Consider the following 26,079-nt stretch of genomic DNA (forward strand, 5'->3'; position numbering starts at 1 on the left):
TTCAATGAGAAAAAATTAAAACTCTAGTGAAAGTTTGCCTGTAAAAAAAATTTGTTTTACCAGTGATAATTTTTTAAAAAGATTTCTAAGATTTCTCAAAATTTACAGAAAAATACCAGATGGAACAGCTTCATAGAGAAACATCAACATAATACTAGCTTTCAGGAAATGCATGAATGATTGTATATGTTCTTGTCCAACAAATTATTTTCGTCTCTGCCAAAAAAAATTATTTCACAATACAAAAATGAAAATATACTGGGAAACCAAAAAAGCCTTGCGCTTATTTAACTAGTGGGAAATTAAAGGAAGCTGAGCATTGAAGTGAAATGGTGTATAAAGACTATCACTTGCTACACGCCACACATTCAATTATTTATTTTAAAAAAAAACAGTTGCTGCCATACATTTTTGTAAAGCCCCTGATATTAGCTTCATGAGATTTTACTTTGATTAGAATATGAAGCCGGCTGACTCTTAGGGCTTGCAAAAAGTCTGGATGGTGCTGAGACACAGACTTTATTACAAACTGGCAGATAAATATGTATCAGAGAACTTTGAAACTGCAGCACAAAGGAAAACTATCAATACTTTTTTTGCCACTATAGCATATTGCTCTAAAGTACTATGCTGATAAATGTCTTTTCATTCCTGACACAATACAGCACTGATTTATCTAGATTTAATACAGTTTTCCTCCTTTATCTCATTTATCTTGCTAAAATCTTACATACTCAACTACTGCAGGTTAAATTCCCTGGTACATCCCAATTGCACCCAGAACACATTGATGCCTCCAGGCCATATTTAGATAGCCACAATCTGAAGATGAATGAAAATTAGTGAAATGCTTCTTATAATTGAGAGCATCTCAAAGGGTTCTTTAGCAACTATTTCGCTACACATAGTAGCTGGTGAGAGCTGAAGCATGAAGCTGAGGGAGCCACACCACCTCTGCTGAGCTCTTAGGTCAGTTGCCAGCAGCGTTGCAGGGACAGTTAGGGCACTCTCTACACCTGGCCAATATCGTCTCCAACAGAGGGCTGATGTCCTCTAAAAGAAGCAATAGCATCTATGCCAAAACCAGACACAACAGAAATACTTGCATTTTTTTTTCAGTCAACAGCCTGTAAAATCATTTCAGAGTATCCCAGCTGAGTTGGATGAGGATGTTGCATGGTCTTATTTTGCTGGCAACACTAACCACAGCCAAAGGGCAGCTACACAGGCATGCACACTGTGGTGCACACTCATCATGGTACCTATGCTCTTGAGAACAACAGTCTCTTCAGTATCCTTTTGATACCTTTTACGCACAGTTTCAGCAGTCTCTTTAGAAGAACTTCAGGTGTTAGGAGACATAGGATAATTCTCCTTTGGTACATCATTAGCAACATGGTTTGCATTTTCTTCATGATGAAGTCCCTTCTCTGCTATGTCTCTGGAAGCTTCCTGCTCCAGGTTCAACCCAGCCAACAGTTCACTTTCTGACTGCACTTTTAATGTGTGCTCCCTTTGAAGAATGGCTTAGGAAAGTACTAAATCATTTTAAGCACCCTCTGGCCAACTGTAAAGAAAATTTAGAGCGTGCTAACACAATCCTTTTCAGGAAGTTTTTAATGGCAAATACAGTATTGTGTGTAGGGTATGCACTGGAGACCCACAGGAAAGCAGGCATCACGAGGGGGCCAGTGTAGGAGCTGTACCGTCTTTTTCATTGGGGCCAAGTATTAAAATGCATATAATAAATGTTAGGCCGATTAAATATGTTACAGACACAATATTCTCATGAGATTGTTTCAGCAAAAATACATACATGTCTTCTAACACCACAGTGGTTCAACATATTGGTTGTATTTACTATCAGGAATAGTAAAAGACCAGGAAGAAGAGTTAGATTCATGTCTAACTGAGTTTCCTTAAAGAGCAAAGGCTTTCTGTGACATGCATTAACCTACAAATTTCTCCTGAGGGAATTCTCCAGGGTCAAACAAGAAGAGAAAGTAATTTGCTAAATCTACAACTTAAGCTTCCAGCTCTGAAACCTCACCACGTACAATTCAGGAAGACCTGACAACACGTTCGGCACAATCTCTACGTTAAGGCACATTTTTGCAAACAATATTTTGGAAAAACATTCAAAGATAAAAGAGAAAAGAATCAACTGTGGAAGACTCAGTCGTTTTAAGATCACTCAGGTGTATTTCTGATTGCCTGAAAGATGAATAGTAAACATGTGAAAATCTAACACTGCCCTCTGAAAATCTAGTGTTGTTTACAGTTTTGTGACCTCCATAGTGCAAGTCATCCTAAAATTATCAGATTGCTTACAGTCCTCTTTTTTTTTTTAATCAAAAGGTTCTTATTTATTTTTCCTAAATTTTTCTGATTTTCCTTTTTAGACCATATTTTTTTCCTGATAGCTGGGCTCAGGTTTTCAAATACAAATCCTATAAATCCAGGTGTGAGATACTTAAGTTGGGTTCACTCTTCCCAGGATTTCTGTTGGGTATTTATCCCAACTTCTTGCAAAATGCAACCGAGATGCCAGGAACGAAACAGAAAACTGCTACTCAAACAACACAAGGTACTTTCCCAGAAACTGGTAGAATAAACAGAGCAGAATTTCCTATGAAATTAACTTGGAATTTTGATCAGTCTCCTCTCAAATACATTAATTACATTACATAAAAAATGACAACACTGTCATTTGTTCTCTGCTGTACTATACTAATGACTCTTAGCATGGCACTGATAATTAATCCTCATTTTAAGACACTAGTCTAAAACATCACAGTTGCCAGAGAGGGGATAAAAGATGACTTCATATCCCCTGTGTATTTTCCTTGAGCATGGGACTGATGAGAGGCAGGTTTGGTTGTCCATGTAGTATAGGGCAGCCACTAGATTGTTTTATACCATACCTAGTAAATTTTACAGGTGCTCTTTAAAAGGTTTAAGTGAATATCTCTCTATATATCATTATGATTTTTCCTCCAGCGGTACCTACTATACGGGTGGTGGGAAGGGAACAGGAGAGGAGGTTGGAAAGCAGGAGACTCCCTTCAAAAGCAGCTTTTTAAGAAGTATTTATGTTCTAGAAGGATCATCCATAAAAAATCCCCTGAGCTCCCTTTACTTAGAGTATATTTATAAGAAGCTACAGCTAGTTATCAATTCTTAATGCTACTTAGGACATATTATCAAGATAGGAATTTCTTTCAAAACCTGTGATCTACTACAAAAATAAAGAACAAATTATTTTTTATCTTTGTCTTTGATTTTAAAAGTTGAAGTGTTGATAGCAATTTGGCATCCTAATAATTAACTATGGCAATGCCACAACTGTGAACCCAGAAATGCACTGCTCTCTTCTTGAAAGAGAAGCTGAAAGACCTTATTCCTTTGGCAATTCAATATTTAGTTAAATGAACTCCTCGGTATTTGGGTTTCACTGCTATTTTCATGGAAGAAGGACAAGAGCTAATGTTTTCAGAGTGGGGCACGGCAGAGAAGACGCTTGCCGTGTTCCTGCGGCTTCAAGAGAACAAATATCACTTCCAAACCCCCACATTGTTCACTTCTCCCTTGTATCAGAGCCATGGCTAGTGAGTGAAATGGAGCTCCTGTCAAGGAAATTGTTATGGCTCCCTCAGGAAGCACTAGGCAAACCCAGCACAGACTGAGGACCAATACTGTGCATAGCGTTGCTCACCAGCTCCCTTCAGTATTTATTGCCTTCGTGTCAAGTTGTACCAAACAGCTGCAGCAGGTCCAAGAATCTGACAAAGTATCACCAAAGCAGCAATCCAAAATTAATAAACTATCCATCATAGATTTTCTGTTTTGTAGGCTGTTCTTACTGCCCACACTGAAAATCTGCAGAATTTGAGTTGGAGTTCCTGGGGCTCAGTTACTACTACTCAGCAATTCAGTGGCACACTGGAATGACAATCATACACACAAGCCCAGTCTTCTTAAAATTTCCCACACTGCCAATCCAATACAATCATTCCAAAAGAAAATATGATGGGTAATTTTATGGAAAATAGCTGTTTAGGGAGAGCTGTTGAAAATCTAGTTAGGATATTAGCTTTCACAACTTTTCTGGAAGGCTCTAAATTATTGTTGTCAACATACTTTATTCTTAATACACAAAAAATTATTTTTCCTACATGCTTTTCCATTGAGTTTATCCACTTTATATTCATCCATTTCTCAAGAACATTGCTGGTATCATTAATTTAAATGATTAAAGAGAGAGAAAGAAAGATGTACAAAACGGGATCATAAATTTCTTTCTGTCCCAAACAAAGGGAAAATACTTGTAAAATAGAGCCAATTAAGTTATTTTTTTTATGCATCAAAAGATTTGGGTCATACGTGGCACACTGAGGCAATTCTTTTCATGGAGGGGAAGGATTTTAACTCAAAGAGGGAAAAGAATAATTCTTTAACCTTAAAGAAACATGCTGATTTCTCTTTCAATAGCTTTGCTGTACAGAAACTGTTTTCCCTAAAATGGAGCCTTTCTAAAATCCCTTGGAAGATATTTCCTTCCCCTGTGGGACTATCCCTGGGTGACAGTATGTCATGTCATGCTGTAGCTGATGTAACTACATAGAGGCTTGTCACTTCACTGCAGCGCTCCACTAGAATTTCTTTTATTTAAAATGAAAAAAAAAAACAACAGGTTGCGTTTTTTGATTTGTTTGTGTTTTTTAATTCTTTGAAACAATCATGGTTCACCTTTACATAATCCAAAAGCTAGCTGTCTAGCTACATTCCCAGTACAGCCGATAGAAAGAGATGAGCCTCCAGATGGTGGTTCAAGAGTCATGAAGATTATACACCTTTATTGATCACTTACCTCTCATAAAGCATTACATGTCTTCCAGTCAGCCCAGACACAGACCACTCATTAAATTTTTTCTACCTTGGTATTTGAATCTGGCAATAAATATCTTACGGAAAGATCTAGGCTTGATTTAAAAAAAAATTGAAGATAAGCACGGCCTACCTTTATTCCTCATGTCTTGTTCCTAAAGTTCACAATCTTGCTACTAAAACTGTGTGTGCATTTCTAGTGAATCAACAAATTTTCAGATGTTAGGCACTGACTATCAATACTAATCTGTTCATTGATAAACAGTCAGAAGATATGTAATATATAACTTAATGTTTTCTTTCTCTGTAGTTTCTTTTCCAGAACCTGGTTTGAATCCTATCCCATTTGAAATATCTTCATTTCACTTTTAAGCCAGCATATTGGGTATGTGATCAAAAATTGTAGGATATTATAATATAAAAGACTCTAGCTTATATCAATAAGATTTATTTCTAGATAAAACACTTTGAGGAATGACAAACACCTGTTCCGTCAATTATTGTACTTCCCAGGGCAATGCAATTATTTCCAACGCTACACATGCTTTTAAACTGCAGTAAAGCAATTTTTGCTTTCGTGAATTTCCCTGCACAGCAGTTAATAGGGTTAGCAGCCATTTTACATTCTATTCTGCAGTATGAAACAGATCCAGAGCATAAGGCATCTAAAAGTAATATAAGAGAAAGTTTAGCACATTGGAAATTAAAGCTGGCAGGTAACAGATTAAAAGCTTATTTGTTCAGGTAAATTGTAATTAGGCAAAGCTATTTTTAAAATTTCATTCAAATAATGTATTTTAGATTATTCAATCCACTAAGCAGGTTTGAATTAAAACTATCCTGTAACCTTTTGTAAAAAACTTCTGTAAAATGCATTGAGGGTTCCACTCCTTGAGTTTACACATCTGATCCTGCTTAAATTGTTATGACAATCTTTTGTTTACAAAGGAAATCTTTGAAGACTTAATATTTTAACAATTAGATACAGATGAGATTAGTGTTGTAACTTCAAAAGAAAACAAACCCCAAGCACATTGCTGCACCAAACATTTCCCCGCGCAGAGCTGAGGTTGTCACAAGGGGCTCTGGAGGGGCAGGAAGCCTCCACAACAGCACTCGGAGAACAGATTGAAGAGGGAGGATCGTCTTTTCCTCTCTCCATCAAAAGACTCGGAGGTGACATAGTTAAAATTTATAAGTAATATGTTGATACAAGTGAACGGAGGGATTTTTTTTTTCAAAGAGAAAGGTTAACACATATTGCGCTCCACAGTGAGCATCCCCCAGCGAGGGGTATTCTCTGCGCCGGTTGGCAGTTTTTCTGCCATGCTATATCCATCCCAGCTTTCCCTTCATACTCTCTCCCTTTGAACACTGCCTTTAGCCAGCCTACAGGGTTGAAAGTCCATTTCTTTTTCCAGAAAATAAAAGGCTCCTGTGGTTTTTAACCTGCACAGCTTTAGATACATCTTTCTTTTAATTTTATCTCATCACAGATAACCCATGACCAGCTTTCAGTTGGATTACGGCTATCTTTCTAGCTACTAATGATGAATTTACCTTGCGATGCAATTGCCAGTCCAAAATGCACTGAACATCACCGCTTTCCTGCAGCCCCAGGACAGACAGAGCATTACTGGTTTGCTCTAAGAGAAGCACATTGCAAGAGAAAGGGTCAAAACCTTGCAATGTTCCTCTTTTGCACTGTAAGCAGTCCTACAGCTCAAGCAGCATATGTGCACTTGCACCCTTTAAGATGCTAACCTTAATTTAAATTTATCCTTCTTTTCACCTACCTGTTTTGTCCACCTGCCAACTAGGAGGAAGAGCAGGTGTACAAAGCAACAGCAAGTAGCTGTCAGAGCAGATCATTTTACCCCTTTCTCATTACCTTTTGTAGGTACAAAAAAGTGCAGCATAATGTGGCTCTTAATTTTTTTTCCTGTTTCTCATCATTTTAGACGTCTGCTGAAGCTGCTGAATCCAAACGTTCTTTAATGTGAACTTATACCTAGTAAATCCAAGGCAAAGAATTTTTATAATGTTTCAAATTAATTATTTTCTACGACAGTGTTAATTGGAACATGCTTATAATTCATGTGTACCAAGAACTACCTCAATCTGGTAAGTAGCTATTATAAAAACAGTTCTTTAATAAATGACTTCAGTAAGAAACAAGAATATTTTACTCCACAAGGAAGTAGGTCTCTCTGAGGCAATTTAGAACAATAGACAACTTAGTGATCACAAGTTACTGCATCTCCAATAATAAATTAACAAAATCACAATTTTTATATTCAGTTGCATGAAGCATCTGTCTAAAATATGCCGTGTTTGTTAATGTTAGAACTGCAATCTCAATTGCACCTATTTTATTGAAAATTTCAATAGGATTTTTGATTTAATAGCCATGCGGGAGAAAAAAATTACAACATTTTTTCCTCCAGCCATCAAACAGATCAAGACATTTTAAAGAACTTCATCAGTTTCTTAACTTCAGGAATCAAACATGTATCACACAGGAGATTCAATTTTATATTTGAGCCTGGGGTATTTTGGGTAATGATTTAAATCTTGCTACCCATGTTTTGTTCTAACACAAAGGAGGCAGTACATTAGTCTTTGCTGATAACAATGAAGTACAGTACTGGACCAGAATGATGATGATGCTGAAACCGCAAACAGCATCTTAGGTAGTTGTTATTAATGCATTGGTATTCTCTGCAGAAGTAGATTACAGTCAAAATAAACCATCTGCATTTTTTCTGAAGGGAAGTATTAGCAATCTGTTAATATATGATAAAGTCCAGCCTCACTTCAAATAATTTTTAAGTATCTAAACTAAACTTGGATATAAGCGGAAATAAAGAATGCAAATAGGCTGAATGACATTAATACCTACCTCCACACCATCCACTTTGAAAAAGTAGATTTTTGAGAATGTCAAATGTGTCAGCCTTTGGTTTGCTAAAAGCAAACTATATGCTCAGCTCATTTAGCATTGCATGAGAATATAATTCGCTTCCATTCCTTGCAAAACTTTAAAAACTTATTTCTATGAATTCCTTTTTCAGATAAACTGAAATTAGCTGATATTGTCCGTCTTTATGTCACTTGACAAAAAATGAAAAAGAGAAAACTTCATTTGTCATTCATTACACATAATCACTTGCAGCTTGGTCTTGTTTTAAAGTAAACATCTGCCATGCACTGCTCCTGCCTTTTCTGAATGTCATTTCCTAATGTAAGCTGGGTGCAAAGAAATGTGTCTGCAGATATGATGCTGCGGGATCATGACAGTTTAACATACTAATGACAGCATGCTAACAATGCAGTTTGTTTATGTCACTGATGTTAATAAAGTATCTGAACCTAAAAACGCACACAGCTGTTGAATGTCTCCATGTTTTGGTTTGTGGTTCTATGGGCAATTTCTATAGATATTTAAAGCAACTAAGGAAAGAGACAACCTCACAAAATTAGATCAAAGTCCAGTTGCTTTGCTTACTTTATATTGTCCAAATCCTGACTTTTGAAATCACGACAAGAAACAAAGTCATACTCAACTCAAATACCATTCTTTTTAAACTAATAATGCTGTACAAAGTCATATTACTGAAAATTTTACTTTTGATTATGCCTTTGAAAATAAGGCATTTATCCTCAAAGGATCCTGAATACTTAAAAACATAATGAGCCAAAAAAACAGGAGTGTTCCTTTTGACACAATTATCCTGCTCTTTATGCATGGATACACATGTATTTATGCTTTAGGTACTTAAATATAGCATCCTGAGTTTGCAGAAAAAATAAAACCCAAGATACACTTTGAAATAGATACTTCTAACTAGTAACTTTCTCAATAGCCTAACAGATGCCAAAATGAGGAAAGATTTACACCAGAGATTATGAAAATGCAGGATCATTTGAGAATAATAAAAGTAAATGGTGGGAAATGTTAACAGCAACAGCTGTGAAAAGAAATTATGGAAGATTAAAAGTATAGAAGTGAGCAACAGTAGTAAAAACAGTTTAAAATTTAAATTGCTTCACAAGAGATATTCTTTAATCACGGTTTCTGGAGATACTTGAGTAACAACTGCGAAAACAGTAAGGTATAGATATTAATAATTATTTCAGTATCCTATGAACCTACTAATACTGTAAAATCACAGACAGGAAAATTATAGTGGATCACACAATTGGATGAATCATGCTTGCCTTTAAGGTCTATAATGACTTTTATAGGTTGTGCACAGAATAGCAATCACAGGCATGTTTAGCGGTGAAGACAGACGCAAAGGTATAAGAAGTCTCCCTATACAGAGCAGTTGGTTTGTAGCAAAATCCAGTTTTGCCCAAGAAAGTCTTAGACAGCAAGAAGTAGGTATATCTATGTTATGTTTTGTTGTTTTACATCCGTGGAATGAATGTTTCTATTCCTGCCATAGATGCTGGTACCCAGAGTTGGACACAGCTGCAATGTTGGGAGACAGAGGAAAGGGCAGGGGGCTGAATGTATTCACACAGTGAAGATCACTAATACTGCGCTATATAACTCCTTTAACTATCCATAGTAAATCCCACTCTGCTACCAGGAGCAGCAAAGTGAACAGGTAACAGTTGCAACATGGCAGAACAGTGATCATGTCAACACCAAGCTGCAGGGACACATGGCAGAAAGCACAGCATTACTGCAGTGCTGAAATACACATTCCACAGAAGTATCTGGATGGAAAAGCAATCTGTAAAGTCCTGTCCACTGAAGAGCACCCCAAAGGGTTAAATTCCAAATAACATCAGCAATTTCAATGTGCTGCCAAAACTTTACAGCATGAGAACAGGCATTGCATTCTATTAGGATTTTAAGTTACTGTTCATGATATCTCTCAGCCTTTTCTGATACTACCAACCCTATGAAACACTATGAATTGGGCTCCCAATTCAATACCCCTTTGAACTCTGAAAAAGTTCCTTTTCTGAAAGTACAATATTCCAACTAAAGGCTCATCTACTCAGACAAACACCAGAAGACTTATAGTCATTCATGCAGGAAGTTAGTTAATAAACTACAGGCCAAATCTGGAATTATTTTATTATAATTATAATTAATAATGTATTATGGTGATTATGGTTTGGCTGAGAACAAACAGGCCAGCCTGAGCAAGCCTGAGATAACTGCCAAATCTTCTGCACATGTGACAGATGGTGGAAGCATTTTAAAGACTCCCTGCGCACAAGAACTCTGTGTAACAGGGGCTCAGATTCAATGAAACAGCAAAGTAGCTGAAGCAGGTCATGATAAAAGCACACTAAGCAGCATAAGCTACCTTTAAAGCTTTGGGTTTCACCTGAAGAAAAGATGAAAAAAAAAAAGAATAGCACATTCAAGGGATGTGGGGGGAAAGCATTTGCACAACTTATGTTGACTGTTGACCGATGAAAGTGAAGAAAGCTGTGGCTTTTGATACAGTGCACTAAATTCAGCAGGTCTAGGGGGTGGAAGGACAATGGCTGAACACAGTGGAGCTATATCCCTTTCTCAAAAGACTTGTTTAAGCCTCCCTAACAGTTTTTATGGACAACCCAGGGTGGTTTGGAAGCATTGCAACTTACTTTTCAATAAACCTTACTCTTCCCAAGAACATAATTCATTTTGTGTGCTTACGTCTAATCTCTTTTGGCTCATCTTACTTTGAAAAGGGTTTTGAACTCCAAGAATGTTCCTCAAATACTCCCTCTAAGAGTCCCAGAAGGCAAATGCTAGAGTGTAGAGGAGGAAGACAGAACAATAAATGAAAGGTAATATCATACCACTGAGAGCTCTCCCAGCCACATCCCAAGTTACACCCGCTGCAGAGAATCCATCTTCCTCTCTAATTAATTTCTTATGGTATCTGAAGCAAGGTAAGTTGCAAGGAATATGCATTTATAGACCCAAAAAAAAAGAGTCCAAGTTTGAAAAAAAAAAAAAAAAGCAAAAGAAGAATGATACAACTGTCGACATCTGATGCTGCCAGTGTCCCTTTAGCCTTTCACTGAACCGTTACAACTCTTTCCCCAGAACAAGCAAATATGCTGTGTTCCCTTCTACACCAATGTGCTTTCCAGGGCAGTATGCAATCAACACTTAACCCTTGGCTTATGTTGCATTCAATAATTTAACTTTTTATGAAGATGTTCAAAGAGCAATTTAATACTATTATTTGGATGAGCTCTCTGAGCTAGGTTTCCACGTGGAGATCCTTCAACCCTTTGCTTTTTGGCATTCACCAAAGAAGTGGAGCTGCAGGTCCTATCTGAAACCAATGTAGAGTGGAATCAAACTGGGGACCTGATTGTCTTTTTATGCCAGTTCCATGCCCTTAATTTCAGTGAATTATTCCTGATTTATCCATGAAACGAGAATCAGTCTGAAAGTATATATTTGCCAGAAATGGCATTGCCCTTAGAGATATCATCAACCCACCTATCTGAAGAATATTGTACTGCCAGCTCACAAAAAGAAGTTTTTTTAAAAGATAAGCAGAAGCCGTAATCTAGGTTGTCAGAAAAAAACCCCAAGTTCAATTTTCATGAAGAACATGGGGTTGCTGTCAGCAAAAGTTACAGGCTCTAGTGATGGGCAGAATACTGAAACTCCTCTCCAGCCTGCTAATGTAAATCAGATATTTGCAGCATATCAGTTATTTTCTGCCTGCACAGAGATGCCAGCAGAGTCCTTTACAACAGAAAGGCCAGCACAAATCATGCCAATTATGAAAAAGGCTTATACTAATGATACCATAGAGAAAATGGATATGTCCTTCACACATCTACAGGAATGATAGAGAGAATAATCCTCTTTCATGGAAGTTCATCATACCAGTGGCAAGGTATACCTTGAAGCCCTAAAATAAACCCTATTATTTTTTGTTCAGAGTAGAAAAAAAAAAAGATCTAAAATGTTACGTGAGATAAGGTGAAATCTCAGGTACCCATGCTGTTGTGAAGGATCAAAACCTGTCCTGCCAAGCAAAGCAAGAGTCTCAGCAATCTCTGTATTGCTTTTTCCACCTGATTTCATATCATAAATGAGACACACGTTGTTGAAGATCAGCATAAACAATTTTTGTGTGTGTTTGACCTAATACACAGGGGGTTTTTGTGGCCCATTTTGGTAAGCATGTGTTTTGTTATCATCAGAACTCAAAAACATATTTAATTTTTCCTACTTCCTAAACACCCTTTTGCTGCTTCAAGGAATAGCATACACTTATACACAAAAGAAATCTATGTCAACAAAGCACGATTAAGGTTGTAAAAATCAAGCACTGAAAGGTCAGAAAATGCCAGAATTGCCTGAACATCCGTAATTTAAATCCCTCATGCCTGTGCATTATGATAAACTTTTTAATTATATGATAGCATATAGTATGTTCTGTGATACCAGGTTTAGAGGGTCCAGAAGAGCACAGGAGTCCAGCTTTCCTCTTTGTGCGAGGGAAAGCAGTCACCACAGAGTAAATCCTACTTCACATCTGTAGCCTTTAAGCTCAAAAATGACTTTGGGGCTTGTTCATGCAGTTTCCTAATGTCAAGAGCAGTTTGCATATGCACAGTGAAGATGGAATATATTGAGATTTTAGTCGTTGAGATCAAATAAATCTTCCCTGAATACACATGAATTTATTTTTTTTAAAAGCCTTCTATCTTGCATAAAATTGGTCAACTTTTCACTCAAGACCCAAAATAATCTCCTGACAAATTTGAAATCCCTGCTCTACAACCTGCCAAGCGATAGACTCAGAAATGAAAGACTCAGAAACAGCAGAGTAGATTTTAGCACAACATTTTTAGCCAGTCTGACAAAGTAGTATAAACAAACCAAAACAGATTTATATACTGGGAAATGCTGGACAATCTCATTAATTGAGAACTGAGGATAGGCTGCCTGTGGTTTCACATGCAAAACATGCATGTACCTGCACTCTGTATAGAACAAATTAACACATACATTACTAAATAACACTTCAAAGCAAAACAAACACAAAGTGTTTGAGTGGCATCTAGATTTTGAGGAATACTAAGAAAAATTTTTAAATGCCTTAATTTGGAACTCTTTTTTTTCAGGGATAAAGTGCGTGGTTTGAAACCGGGGTGTGAATACTGCATGGTGGGAAGAGCTCTGATAACTTCACTCCTAGGTGAAAAAGAGATATAGACACATATAAAAATGTGGGCGCTAGCGACATTCTCTGTCCTTAATTACATGGCTCCCAGCCTCTAAATTTTCCACCCTCTCTCCCACTATGAGCTTAAGGTTCTTGTTCTCACATACAGAGCTCCACAAAAGTCCCTCCTGCCCACATCTCATTTCTCATTTTCTCCTTCTGTTACCGCCTGAGTTCTATCCAAATTATTTTCTTAAACGCCTACTGTACACTTTCTCTCTGGTCTTTGCATCACATCAATGCTTGCATTCCAAAGAACCAAGCTGTGTTCACTTGAATTGCTATCTAAAATAGGCTTTTTCTGCAAGGTCAACAAATGCTAATATGTCAGCTAAAGCAACCTTCTTTTTTAAGTAACTGGTTTTCTAGATTAAATTATCTTCTTTATTCTGATGCACTGTTTGACTAATGCAGGCTATCCTTGGCTTGTGTCACATATATTTTCCCCAGAAAATTGTGAAAAGTAAAAATTATATCATAACTAGGCCAACATCCTAGAACTTCTTCAACTAATTTGCTGGGTTTGTAAAACCAGAGTTACTTCATGAACCTTTTCTCCCTTCCTGATTAAATACATTTTTTTCCTTAAAGGAAACTTGATTTTAAAAAGATGTGACTGAAATCAACCCCCTAAAACTGAAGACTGCCAAATTTCACAGCTGCTCCTTATCTCTGTGATGGTCTGACCAAAACCTCAGAGCTGACAGCTCTAAGTTCTGCAAAAGTTGGGTTATGAATTTTTATTTCTCAGACATGGATAGAAGCCACCAATATGAATCTACTTGAAGCTCAAGGAAAAGAAACAGAAAACACTTCGCTAATCTGCAGAAGTACTAGTGGGAGCACGTTTTTATGCTCACACCCATATATACATGTATAAGGGCAGGACACTGTTGGGGTTTTTTTCACACTGCATAGACAATGGGATACAACCCGGTTTTTATCTTCCCACTGCTTGTGGGTACTGCCGCCTTCTGACACCCGCAGAGGGCAAAACGGGTGGAGAAGACCAGGGTTCTGGTTCCAGCAAACTCCAAATGCATGTTCTGACTCACTTCATCAGGCACACACAAGCTCTCTGCTGCCTAGAGACCACGTGTATTCTCCCTACGCTCATCAATTGACAAGGCAACCTGTAAAAATCATGACACATTTCAGAGATTCAAGACTGCAAATTAGGTCTGGTTTCTTAATATTTTCTCTTACACCTTCAACAATAAATTCTTCCTAAGTCCCCTTCCCATGTGAGAAATATGCTTTTTTTCCCACTTCTTGTGGCATTTGGTGTATTGTGTGCTCAGAAACCCAGCAGTCTCAGAAGCTTGCTTTCTCTTGCTATTCCTTATGAACAAAACAGTGATATATTAGCAAGTGTGAAGGATGAAAAATATCCACAAAGCTCAGATAACTTTCTCCTAAGCAAAGCACAGTTACCTGTCTGCATCCACAGTCACGTCATGAACCCCCCTCTGAATGACGTCTCGAGAGGCAGCTAGGTCTGGTATTCGGTTCAGACTTCTTGTATATAGGTTGAGTCCTCCATCTGTCATGTACCTGAAAATAAATGTGTGGTCAATCAGTGGGAAATGCAGCCATCTGGCAACCATGTTTCACTCTAAAGTTAATGGACTGTGGAATTCAAATGTTTAAGGTACAGGCTGTCCTAAGAGATGGTAGACTTACACTAAATATTCTCAGTTTGCGTGCCCAGCACAGGGAAATCAGGTATGTGCTTATTTTCTAGGATCATTTGCCTTTTTCTGTGATGGCTTACAGGCCAACCTGTTTTACCAAAATATATTTAGGCTGGACCTCTGAATTGTCTTCAAAAATTTTAAGTACATTTAAGTACTGCAGTTTTGTTACCTGCACCTGATGCAAGAAGCATAACTCTAGTTAAAAATGGGAAAAAAAGGGAAAAATCAGTAGCATCCATCTAAATGGGAACAGAAATTAAGAACCCAAATCCATAGTCCCTACTGAGATACAGTTGTTCCAGTATGAAAGATATCCACAAAGCCCTTACAATGACATTTAAAAATCTGTTTCTATCTGTGTTCCTTTAGCTTGATTCCCACTACTTCACATTATAATGAATGACTAATGAATCGACAGTGAGTATACTGCTGCTTATTCACTAGAGAACCATTAAAAGTTTCTGAATTTCAAGTAGCAGCAATAATTTCTGGAATGCCTACCTACAGTTTAGTTATCTCTATGACAGGTCTTGGTGCTTATAACTGAGCAGTACCACAAGCCGCTCCCACTCTCAAGACCTGTCCATTATTCTCTCAAAGGACCTTTAATTAAATTGTCTTCCCTCTTAAGCTGATTTTTTACATTTTCCTCTTGTAATTTTTGGTAACTTTAGTGTAGCAACCTAGTGCAGAGTTTGCACAAATTCATTTGTGAAGTACCATGCATGTGTATGGCACTTAATGTAGAAGTATACATACACAGAAAAAAAAATAAAATTGGTATACCTCAGTGGACCTACTCAAAGTAAATTTAGAGGCTTACTGAAATAAGTGTAGCCCTAATGCTAGGATGATGGCTAAAATGTTCTAGTGGAGTTCACTCCGAATTCAAATAATCTTTAACACAAGTTCTCCTTGAGCCATGAAATGGTGTCACTCAAATCCATCTTTCAGTCGAAGCGTGTGTCCGAGTACACAAACATTTAACTTTAATAACTCTACACAGACTCCCAGGCACAAGCCAAGGCACACACACACAGCTGGTGCTCCAGATGTTCTGTTGGCTCTCTCCCTGCAGTTCCTTCTGGGAGATGATTTAATTGAAATCAACTGTCCTGGAGACCGTGGGGCTCATACGGCAGCCTGGGAGCACCAGCCTCCACCTCTGTGGTTTGGGGTGGGTGAGCTGGTACAGATTTTGAGAGCAAAAGTTGCAGTAGGGTAGCCCTGTGCAACAGCTAACAGTTTGAGAGGGCATCATGTCCTGAGTGGCAATCTGGATGAAGGCAACCTCAAGGGCATTAAAATGCAAAGGGTAGGTTTGTGAGGCATTTTGTGCACTGGTAAGATTTGGCCTGCAGTTCAGCAAGAGATTTCTGAAACCCTGGTATTTGGAGTCTGCAGAAGGTAACTTCGCATTTGTCTTCAAAGGTAAATTAACAGTAATGCTCACACACTAGATTTATCCTTTTATTAAAGACAAAATTGAGACTTTTTGACAGATTATTTAGCTAGGGGTGAATTATGCAGTAGATTCCAAGGCTCTGCAATTGCATATTAAATTTAGCTGTGGTTTGAATGCAATCCAGACTATACGGATTCTTTCCTCTACAAGTAAGGCCTGAATGGAGAGATTTAACAAGTGCAACAGGCCTTCCTCAAACTAGTTTCTAATTACTGCTGCATTCCTGTCCCCAAGTGCTTAAAGTCATTAAACTGAAAATGGAAGAGGCATAGAGGAGATAAGGCTTTATATGCCTCAATGAATCGTGAATTTTCAGAGCTTATTAACTTGTTTTTAACATTTACTGCAACTAAAAATATTAACTGAGCACACTGCAACTTACTGTCTATTGAGTCATCCTTATTACAGATGCAAAGAAAAGTCACACAAGATGACTATATTCATTCTCTAATGTGATAAACTAATTAATACAACTCATCAGGCAATGCAAAGGATTCCCCTATCTTTTTCTTTTTTTTTAAATAAACCCCTGCATCCATCAAAGGCAGCATTTATATTTCCTTTATGACAAATCGTCTTCAGACATTAAAGTATTACATTTTCCATATGTCTTTTCTCTCTTCTAGCACATATGTATATGACAACCTACCTGACAGCCACTAATGCTATGCTGTGGACAACCTTGTCAGCACTACTCCATTCACACATCACTGAAACAGTGCACCAGGGAGGTACAGGAGTACACTTTCTTTATAGTTACGCTTTTTCAGGGGATCTATCTTTGGATGGTGCTTGAGGTGAGACACTACTCTACAAAGAGCTTTGATCACAGACTTACATTTGCCCTTAGGAACATATCATATCCAATTTCATCAGCTGCCATTCTCTAATCATAGCTATACTTCAAACTAAAAGATTAGATTGACAGCAAGAGTCCTAAATTTATACAGAGTGAAGTAATGTGGTGTGACATGGCCGTGTACTCTATGGGACTCCTGATCAGACCAATGTTACCTCAGCCACCAAGCATCCTTGAGATGCCAACAACAGCACTGAACAGTAATTTAAGTATGAGTAAAACCATAACATGGCTTTCCTTTTTAAATGATGCTTTCGGAGTTCTAACATACATAGGAGTGAAGTGACATGTTCCAAGATTACTATTTAACAATTCTTTTATTAATTAGAAACACAGGGAATGCAGTACCCCAAAGTCAATCAATTGATTAAGCAGACAAAACTGAAAATCATTTTCAGTCTTCCTCCTGGGTATGCTTGGAGAGTGACTGATTTATTATTTTATGAAAAAAGTATTCCTACAGCTTAGATGATAGGCACGGCTGAAAAATTGCAGTAAAGGCCTATATTAAACACACGCAGACTATATTAGACGACATCTGCAGTGGAAACAGAGAAAGTCAGTGCTGTCAGCATCTGTTTTTCATCAGCTGCATCCAATACCACATCTACCACCTCAAATAAAGCATAAATAAACCGAAAGATGACCCATCCCAGGGCAAGCAGTGCAAAATGATGGGTTATCAGATAACTAAGAAATTCCAGTAAGTAGTAAGAAGTACCTGTGCTCTTATCAAAGTTCCTAGCAAAGTCATGTTGATGTTAAAGGAGAACAACTGAATTTGAAGGCAGGTGAGAACATCACTGGCAGCTTAGGAGCTTATTTTTGGTTTTGTTGGTTTGAGATGTATATTTTTATGTAGCAACCATAACAAAACTTCTACTTCATTAGTTCAAATGGGGAAAAAGGGATACTTACCCACTATTGATGTCATCAGTTCTGAGGCTTTTCCCAAGAATGTCCCCATCGCTCATGTAGCCACCAACATCAACTTCAGAAGACATGTCCAAATCCCCACTTCCCTTCTCACTCATGTCGATCTGTGAGATATTTCCAAGGCGAGAAACTGCTGCTCGGCGAAGCGGGGTGGTGTACATGAATCGAGAAGGGTCTGTGTGTATGAAGCGACTTGCACTGCTGCGAGGATAACCAGCGCCCAAGGATGGGGCATCTCCTGCCTGCAGCCGAGGACTGGCCTGCCCTAGCCTCCAAGTCACCGGGGTGGACCGGCTTGTCAAGCTTGGTATGCTTCTCCCATTCACCTCAGTTGTCACAGTGCTGTCAAAAGTTGTCTCCAATGTGCTGCCAAACAAAAGGGAGAAGACAGTGAGCTGTGCTTTCTCTGTTCCTGAAAACAAGGAAAAGCAAAGGCTGGAAGAATATATGTTTTTTTTAAAAAGCTCTGTGTGCGTGTATGTGTGTTTCTCCACGTGCACACGTGTATATAATAACCCGTAGTTATAAAATAGCTTAAAATAAATTGTATAGACTTCTAAGTAGATGTATATGAAACAATAACCATCTTTGTGAATGACTGTAAAAGACACTTTGACAGCAAAGCATATTAAAGTCACATTTAAGTTGTTGAGGCAGTCTAGCAAACAGCATGGTTAGTGTCATAGTTATTTTTCCCTTGTAAGTCTCTAATTCATTCAGCAACTAGTAATATTCTCCTACAGTCCAAATTTGTAGCAGTCTACACAAAACCAGTATACCTGTGGCTTATCTGGGTCCCTCTAAGGCTAGACATAGTTTCTTCCAAATTCTGTCTCAGGTCTGCTATATTCTTTACAGTTCTCATTCTTCTTGTTTCAGGGTCTTCCCCTGGAAGAAAACAACAAAGCCAGCATAAGTTTTAGTGCACACAAGCATATAAGGTTGAATAAAGTGCACACATGTATACACAGCTGAGAATACACAGATATGATTGTAAATAGGCCTGTCCCTTTAATCTTTTAAAAAATAAAACCTCATCCTTTCAGTAATAAAACACACATAATGCTTATAAATAACATGTGGTATGTAAAAAAACCACTGAAAAGAGTCCTGGTTAAGTATCCCTGTTAGGGCCCAAATTTATTAATGAAACTCAGATTTACAGTGTTGGGATTTTTATCCTCTGTAATCAAGGCAACGACGCAGCCCCAGACCACTTGATACATTCAACAGCCCTTTTTCCCTCCTTGACATTTTACATGACTTGGTAGGAAATAAAGCCACAGTAAATCTGTGTCTGGAAAGTATTGGGATCACTGTTACAACTCTTCAGTATGCACTTAACATCCAGGCTATTTCAAAGTACTCTTTAAGTCAGGCACTTCATAAAACATCTTTCCTGAACTGTAATGGTTTCCTGAAGGGGGAGATTCTTTATATGGGATAAGAAAAATCTTCTTGGGATAAAAATCTGAACATTCTAAGCATGTGCATCATTTATAGAACTATGGACTTTAACAGCCTTCAGGGATCCATTGTCACAACAAAAAAAAATTTAAAAAAAGGAAAAAAAAGTCTTACAAAATGAAAATGTAATAAGCCTCAAAGCAACCTCCAAAAATCACATATGAAGATAGAGAAACTCATGTTTTCCAGAATATCCATATATCAAGGAATTTTAGTTCATCTTTCTTTTGGAGAATAAGAAAATTTCAAAGGAAAATCTGTGACAAAATCACTGACTTTTTCAAGGCTAGTGTTCTGCTTCTGGCTGTGTCCTATATCTGTTGCTTGAAAGAATGTTATGTGCACAATGCTGAACATGGATTGCAAATAATTCCTTTTTGATTCTATCAATGATAAATTTCATGTCATACCTCACTTTGTTAAGTTAATTTTACTCCTCATTCTGGAAATGTTATCATCAAGAATGATATTGTACGATCACTGAGATTATCTCTAATATTTAACTCTAGATTTCAGCATTCTCATCCAGAACAATCAAATCTTGAAATTCTTATGACATCAAGAAACTGTTTCCTCTTTGAATACATCTAACAAGAGATAGTCTGGTGAATTTAAACTCAACATCATACAAAAAAATCAAGATCAGAAATCCAGGCAGAGGTACCATGGAACTGACCATGGGGTCAACACCTGGACCAGGCAGAGACAAGAAGTGGGGATACAGGTCCAGCACTGCTGCCAAACTCTCCATCTTCTCAAGCCATACCCCCAGGGCATGTCCATTCCCAATTTTTTTTTCCATAAAATAAACTACCTGTGTGCATTTTTACATGTAATTCCTTGCAGGAGGCAAATATTCATGATCTGGTTGAAGTTAGCACAACTGCTCCTGTGTTTCAAGCTCAACCTGCTCAGTCAAGCACCTTGCTGATCAATGTACCCATGGATCCCAAGTACTGTTTGCAGAGGTTTCTGCACCATCCTGGAGGTTCCTGTGAAGCAAAAGCGTTCGTGCCGTGGCTAAGCTGGAGACCATTAAGTCCTGTTAGATTGAACCTGCTATTGAAAGCCCAGACAGCTCCCAGGCAGACTGTGACTGCCTCCAGGCAGTTGCCCAAGATGCACTCAGTTCCTCACTGTTGCTGCCCTTCGCTTTCCCCCCTCTGCCAAATGCACTCAAATTCAATTCCAGGAGCACATTATATTCTTGCCCCAATACCTACATGGAGAAAACCCAGGACCTGTTACCTGCCCTGCTTCAAACTAGAGGTGAAACATTAGCTTGTCGGTATAAGGCAATTTTCTGTTGTACACAGAAAGACAAATTCCAGGGTGTAAGCAGGCAGAATTAAAGGCAAAGCAGTACTTTACCTTTATATTCATTTGAGGAACTGAATATAATTCATATTTGCAGTGACTTTGCCCTTTCCTTCCTTGTTTATCCTTGTCAGTTGTCCTTTGCTATATGTTAACACTGCAAATTCTTGCAGCAAAAATGACAGCAACTGTCTTTTTTAATATATATTGTACAGTAAATAGCATAACAAAGCCTTGAGGTATAATTGAAATACAAAATTGAAAAAAAAAGAAGGTACATATATATGGCAAACTGCCAAGATATATTTTCACAGAGAAGAATGTTTCACCTTCAGACAAATTACACCGTAAAAAGTGGAGTTATTCTACTCTGGAAAGGTGAGAAGTTTAAGACCTAATCTCTTCTGATCTCTCAGTGACACAACAGGTAATTTCAAAACCTTTCTACCATTTTTTTCTAAAAAAGATACAACAGGAGTTTTAAGATCTTAAAATATTACATAGTGCTACATACAAAATCTTCATAACTGTAACTTTTCAGTGTTTTAAAAAATAATTGTTCTTTTTCCTTTCCATCCTTCTCTTAAGGCTGTCTCAAAAGACTCATGTTGTACCATGGATGAACAAGTCAGAAAGTATAAACAGATGAACACAATGATTGAGAAATTTTCAGCCCTGACTGCAAGGTCCTCAGACCTAACTTGCACCTGACATTGCCTACATTTTCAGGACAGCATTGTGGTTCCCCATCTGCAACAAGCCTCCTGTCCAGAGGACCATGGGGATGGTGAACATGTGGGTTTTTCTGAGAGCCAGCTACACTGTGCCGGCTAGAAGAGGCACTGCAGTGCAGATGGATTAGGACACGTTGGTTCGAAGGGAGTCCAGAGTCCCCCAGACACCTTGTTGCTTATTACTATGGCCCACTGCCATTATAGAGTCTATATACATTTGCACCACCTAACATATAGAAATACTCCCTGCTTCTTATCTCAAGTGATTCTGTTTTGCACGCCGAAGAAAAACCATTCATTTCATACACGGAGAGACTGGGACAACAAAGACTAAACCCAGTCTAGACCCAGACAAGAAAGACTAAAGTTTCAGGGTACCCTGAAACTCTCTTTCAAAATTTTGTTCCTCTTACAAGAAAGTCTGATGTAAATACTTTACTGACTCTGGGAAATACAACCTGTTCAAATCACTTGTAGCTTCATAATTTATGTTAACCATGAATATGCCAAAAGATGGTCCTCAACTTCTTCCCTATAAGCAGTGAACAGATTCTCTCAATTTTTAGAGAACACATTCATTTCTTCCATTGTGTGACACAGGAAATCAAAATAAACATTTTACAGAAATTACTCATCATCTAGGTTAAACTTTTACATTCACAGTTCTGAAGTTTACACATAATTGCACATTTAACAATACTGTTTGTAATCATTTCAGTACTTCTACACATGTAATTACAGCCCAAAGCGGATAAATAAGAGAATAATAATTCCATTAATTGTCTGATTTTCATAAAAGGATTTACAAATAATAACAGCTCCACAGAGAATTTTTCACTCTTAGGTATTAACTCCATTCACATGGAAAGTACCAGTTTTACTCTGCAGGTGGGGAAACTGAGGCTCACAAGAGAACAGGAATTTGCTGACACACAGCTGAAGAGGAGCAGGGGCAGGTGGAGAGCTCAGCTTCCTTTGCTAACATGCCTCTAAGCTGTAGGAGAAGCCCCTTTGTGCATATTGCTATAGTCTAACACCAAAAAAGATGCATAAAAAGAGCATACTTGTCTCTTTGTTATTTTGAGATGACAGCTTTTTACATTACATACACAGCAAAAATTTTATCCTGATTGTTTAAATACAATCAGGGCTAACATATCCACCAGCAAAGAAGCTCCAGGCTAGACACATGCTACATAACCGTGGAAAAGCAAGCAGCCACTTCAACCGTTTGACTGGCTGAAGAACAAAGCTTTGTAAATTAACATTTTGAGCACTCTTATAAAGGGCTGAGAGATGAAAAGTAAAGCCAGTAACACAGAAGCCTTTTGAAGCACCTATGGCTGTGGACTTCAAATGCTCACTGGCATGCACTGATATAACAAAACTGGTTATTCCTAAACTGAAACCCTGGCACTCGCAATTCCACATATAGGGGTGAAATTATCAGCAGGGGAAAAAGGGTAGCAATACAGGAGGTACAGTCTGTAGGTAGGCCGAGACATTTTCTATCTAAACAAAACCTTGGATTCAAGATTTTAATTTTAAATTCATTAGAACAATTAAAATTAATTTATTTATGAGTAAACTAATAGCAGTTAAATATTTCGCTTTATTTTTTCAAACAGCTAGGCAAACTATGCTCAATTATTTACAGGCTGTTTCTGCCCATACACCCATCAAAAGTGATTTTGACATTTGTCTTCACTTCATACAGTCCTTGGAAGTAAGTGTAAGCAAACAAGGAAGAAATGTCTAGACCCTATTTTTGCATACTGTTGCAAATAAACCCAGTTCTGTCTTGTGAAATCACTGTCAAGATCAAAAAATCTGCTCCATGCAGATATGTGCTAACACTTGGGTCTCCTCCTGCACTTCCTGATGTCAAGCCAAAGTTAACTTACCTAAAATGTCATTATAAAGGACCTGTTCTAGGTCCCCCAGCATTGTTATTATGACATCTTCATCCAGATGTGCAGTCCCTTCACGCAAGCAGCCTTCCTCCTCCTCCTCTGTCCAGTTCCTGCTGGGGAAACGGGATGTGCAGGACACATTTTCATCTGATTTTCCCCTCTCTTCATTGTCAGTCTCAAAGTCTTCACCTGTATGCCGTTCTCCCGGCCTCCTGGACGTCCTGCTTCCAGCAGGTGGTATCACCTGAAATGCTTGGGGTGTGGTGAGGCTGGAGTGGCAGAGAGAGTGGACTGACTGCGAGAGTGCCTTGGAAAGGGAGCCTCTGCTCCCAGCTTCTGCCTCCCGCTGATGGTAACTCTGGCTGGACTTGGAGGCATTTCCAAACCAGTTCTCCCTGTATGAGTATCTCCTCTTCTCCCCTTCGCTGATGAGCGTGAGATTGGTTAGAGACTTCTGCTTCTGAAGACGAACACACCCTCTTCTAACCTCCTTGCCTTTAAACACTGACAGTTCAGCAGATCGCTGCATCTTTCCGGCTGGGGCTTCACCTCAGTTAGATTTCATATTTCTGAGAGGGACAGCAGTTCAATTCTCCCAAAAGGTCTGGGAGGTGATCCCTCCAGCACCACACGCTGCACATCCCAGGTAGCACAGAGTTGCACTCGCAATTAAAAGCAGAGCTCAAACATGCAGTGTATGCACTGTAAATGACTCGACAGGCACAGTCATTTTCTTTAAATTTACGCTGCTGTCTCTGCTAAACCACTTCTCTCCCGTCACATTAATCTGCAGTACTTACAGTCATTTTCACTTGGATTTCTCTCAAGCAGAAGAGAGTTGATCAAACACTCTGCTCCAGCACAGAAGTAATCCCAAAAGCCAACTGTGTTTTCCCCTCTCCATCCAATCACCGGTCTCATCAGAGCGATGGGCCTGCATCTCTGTCTACAGCTGCTGCCTTCTGAAATCCAAAGTAGGCACAAGTGCTGTCTCGGGCTTTCCTCCCCCCTCTCAGCAGTTCATGACTGATCCCAGTGCACGACGGCTCTTCACTTTAGATGGGCTGACACAGAACTGCAAGTACAGCCTCCACGTCAGAGCTCAATAAAGAGCCAAAATTAACCACTGAAGCAAAGCTCTGCACAAGCCTCCTTACATTTTAGTATTCAACCTGCATTCCCAGATATATGACTCTTCTCTGCTACTGCAGTGAATGCTGCTGGCTGCCATGGCAGCAAACATCCTGGTGAATTAAACCGGAGACACAGAAGCCTCTGCCCAGTTTACAGTGCCACAGGTTTCAAGACACAGCTTCACCTGAATGGGATGCTACAGTAACAGATCTAGCTCACAGTCAAATCCTATTTTTCTCCCCGAAAGGTAAGGATGACAAACTATTTCTTCCATATCAGTCTTACTCCCTGTGCAGGAAGCTAAAAGCAGATTTGCAAATGGACCTTCAGTCCGGCAATTTCTGCTCTAAATAAAAAACCAATATTATTTAAGATAATAAAAAAGCTAAAATATGGAAGATAACAGTACCTACCCAGTAAAGTGACTTATAAAAGGAAATATTTCATTTCTTTCTTCTTAAAATATACCTTGTTTGTATCTCTGTGAGATTCAGAAGCTAGTATGGAATTAAAAAGCTGTAATAAAATCATTGTTTCACAATCTTCTGAAGAAAATCTATGAAAAGAATAGTGAATTTTATAAAGCAACTCAGTATCATGTCTAAGCTAAGTTCACCAAATCTAAATGTTGTTTTTAAACACATTATCAAGAGCGAAAGAAGACTTATGTTTACATGTATACCTTTTCTCACAAAGACATTAGTCCCAGAAATAATAGACAGATGAACAAAGAACTAGCTGAATTTCATTCTAATGTTTTAGATACAAACTTTTTATCTAAGGACAATTAATTTCATAAAACATTATGTAGAAATCTACAAATATGAAAATTGCTGTATAACAATATATTGCTTTTGCCAGTGTGAAAATATGCTTGTCTCAAATCCCTACCTGAGAAATCTTGACAGGGAAGTAACCTTTAAAAATGCCGTCCTAAGAATTACAAGCTGTTTGCAGATTTCCTGTATGAATAAATGGGTGTTAACAGAAGCCTCAGTGTACTTCTTGCTTTTTGTTGGCTCAGTTTACAGTTTTTAAAGATATATAAAGAAAAAAATACATGGGAGAAACTTCTTTTAGAAATTTTAAAGGAAGGGTACATTTTTTCCTAGGTAACTCTCATAAACATGGAACAATTAGATAAAAAATCATTAGTCTCAAGCAGTAATGGCTTTCCATAATAAATCACTGACACGTTCCTAGAAAGACAGAGTCCACAACAAAAGGAGATACCACTCCCCTCCCCACCTCGACCACAAACTCAAAGTAAGAGGAGACATGAAAAATGTTGTGTCAGCCTGAGTACAAAATCATCCCAAATATTAAATGCCTGCCATTTCTTCAGCATGGAAACAAAAGGTAACACCGCTGTGTTTACTCCCAGGGTCTGCCCGTTGCAGTGACATATGGGCCCTTAAAAGGTTGTTATGAACGTGCTGGTGTGGATGCTGACATGG

The 26,079-nt window shown here is 38.3% G+C and overlaps 1 protein-coding gene across 3 annotated transcripts in view; it reads right to left on the reverse strand.

Annotated features, from left to right (window-relative positions):
• The window catches only part of NAV3 (neuron navigator 3), a 270,214-nt gene that overhangs the window by 92,159 nt on the left and 151,976 nt on the right, over positions 1 to 26,079 (reverse strand). For 2 of the 3 annotated variants that reach the window (XM_074168208.1, XM_074168207.1), the window contains exons 10-12: positions 18,837 to 18,945; positions 18,040 to 18,423; positions 14,535 to 14,654 (exon numbers count right to left, since the gene is read on the reverse strand). In XM_074168208.1, coding sequence (XP_074024309.1) covers positions 14,535 to 14,654; positions 18,040 to 18,423; positions 18,837 to 18,945 — 613 coding nt within the window. Of the gene's footprint in view, positions 1 to 14,534; positions 14,655 to 18,039; positions 18,424 to 18,836; positions 18,946 to 23,479; positions 24,018 to 26,079 lie in introns of those variants that run through there. The other variant, XM_074168209.1, reaches the window with a different exon arrangement.

The sequence above is a fragment of the Numenius arquata genome, chromosome 2, assembly GCF_964106895.1.
Source record: "Numenius arquata chromosome 2, bNumArq3.hap1.1, whole genome shotgun sequence".
NCBI classification, from domain to species: Eukaryota; Metazoa; Chordata; class Aves; order Charadriiformes; family Scolopacidae; genus Numenius; species Numenius arquata.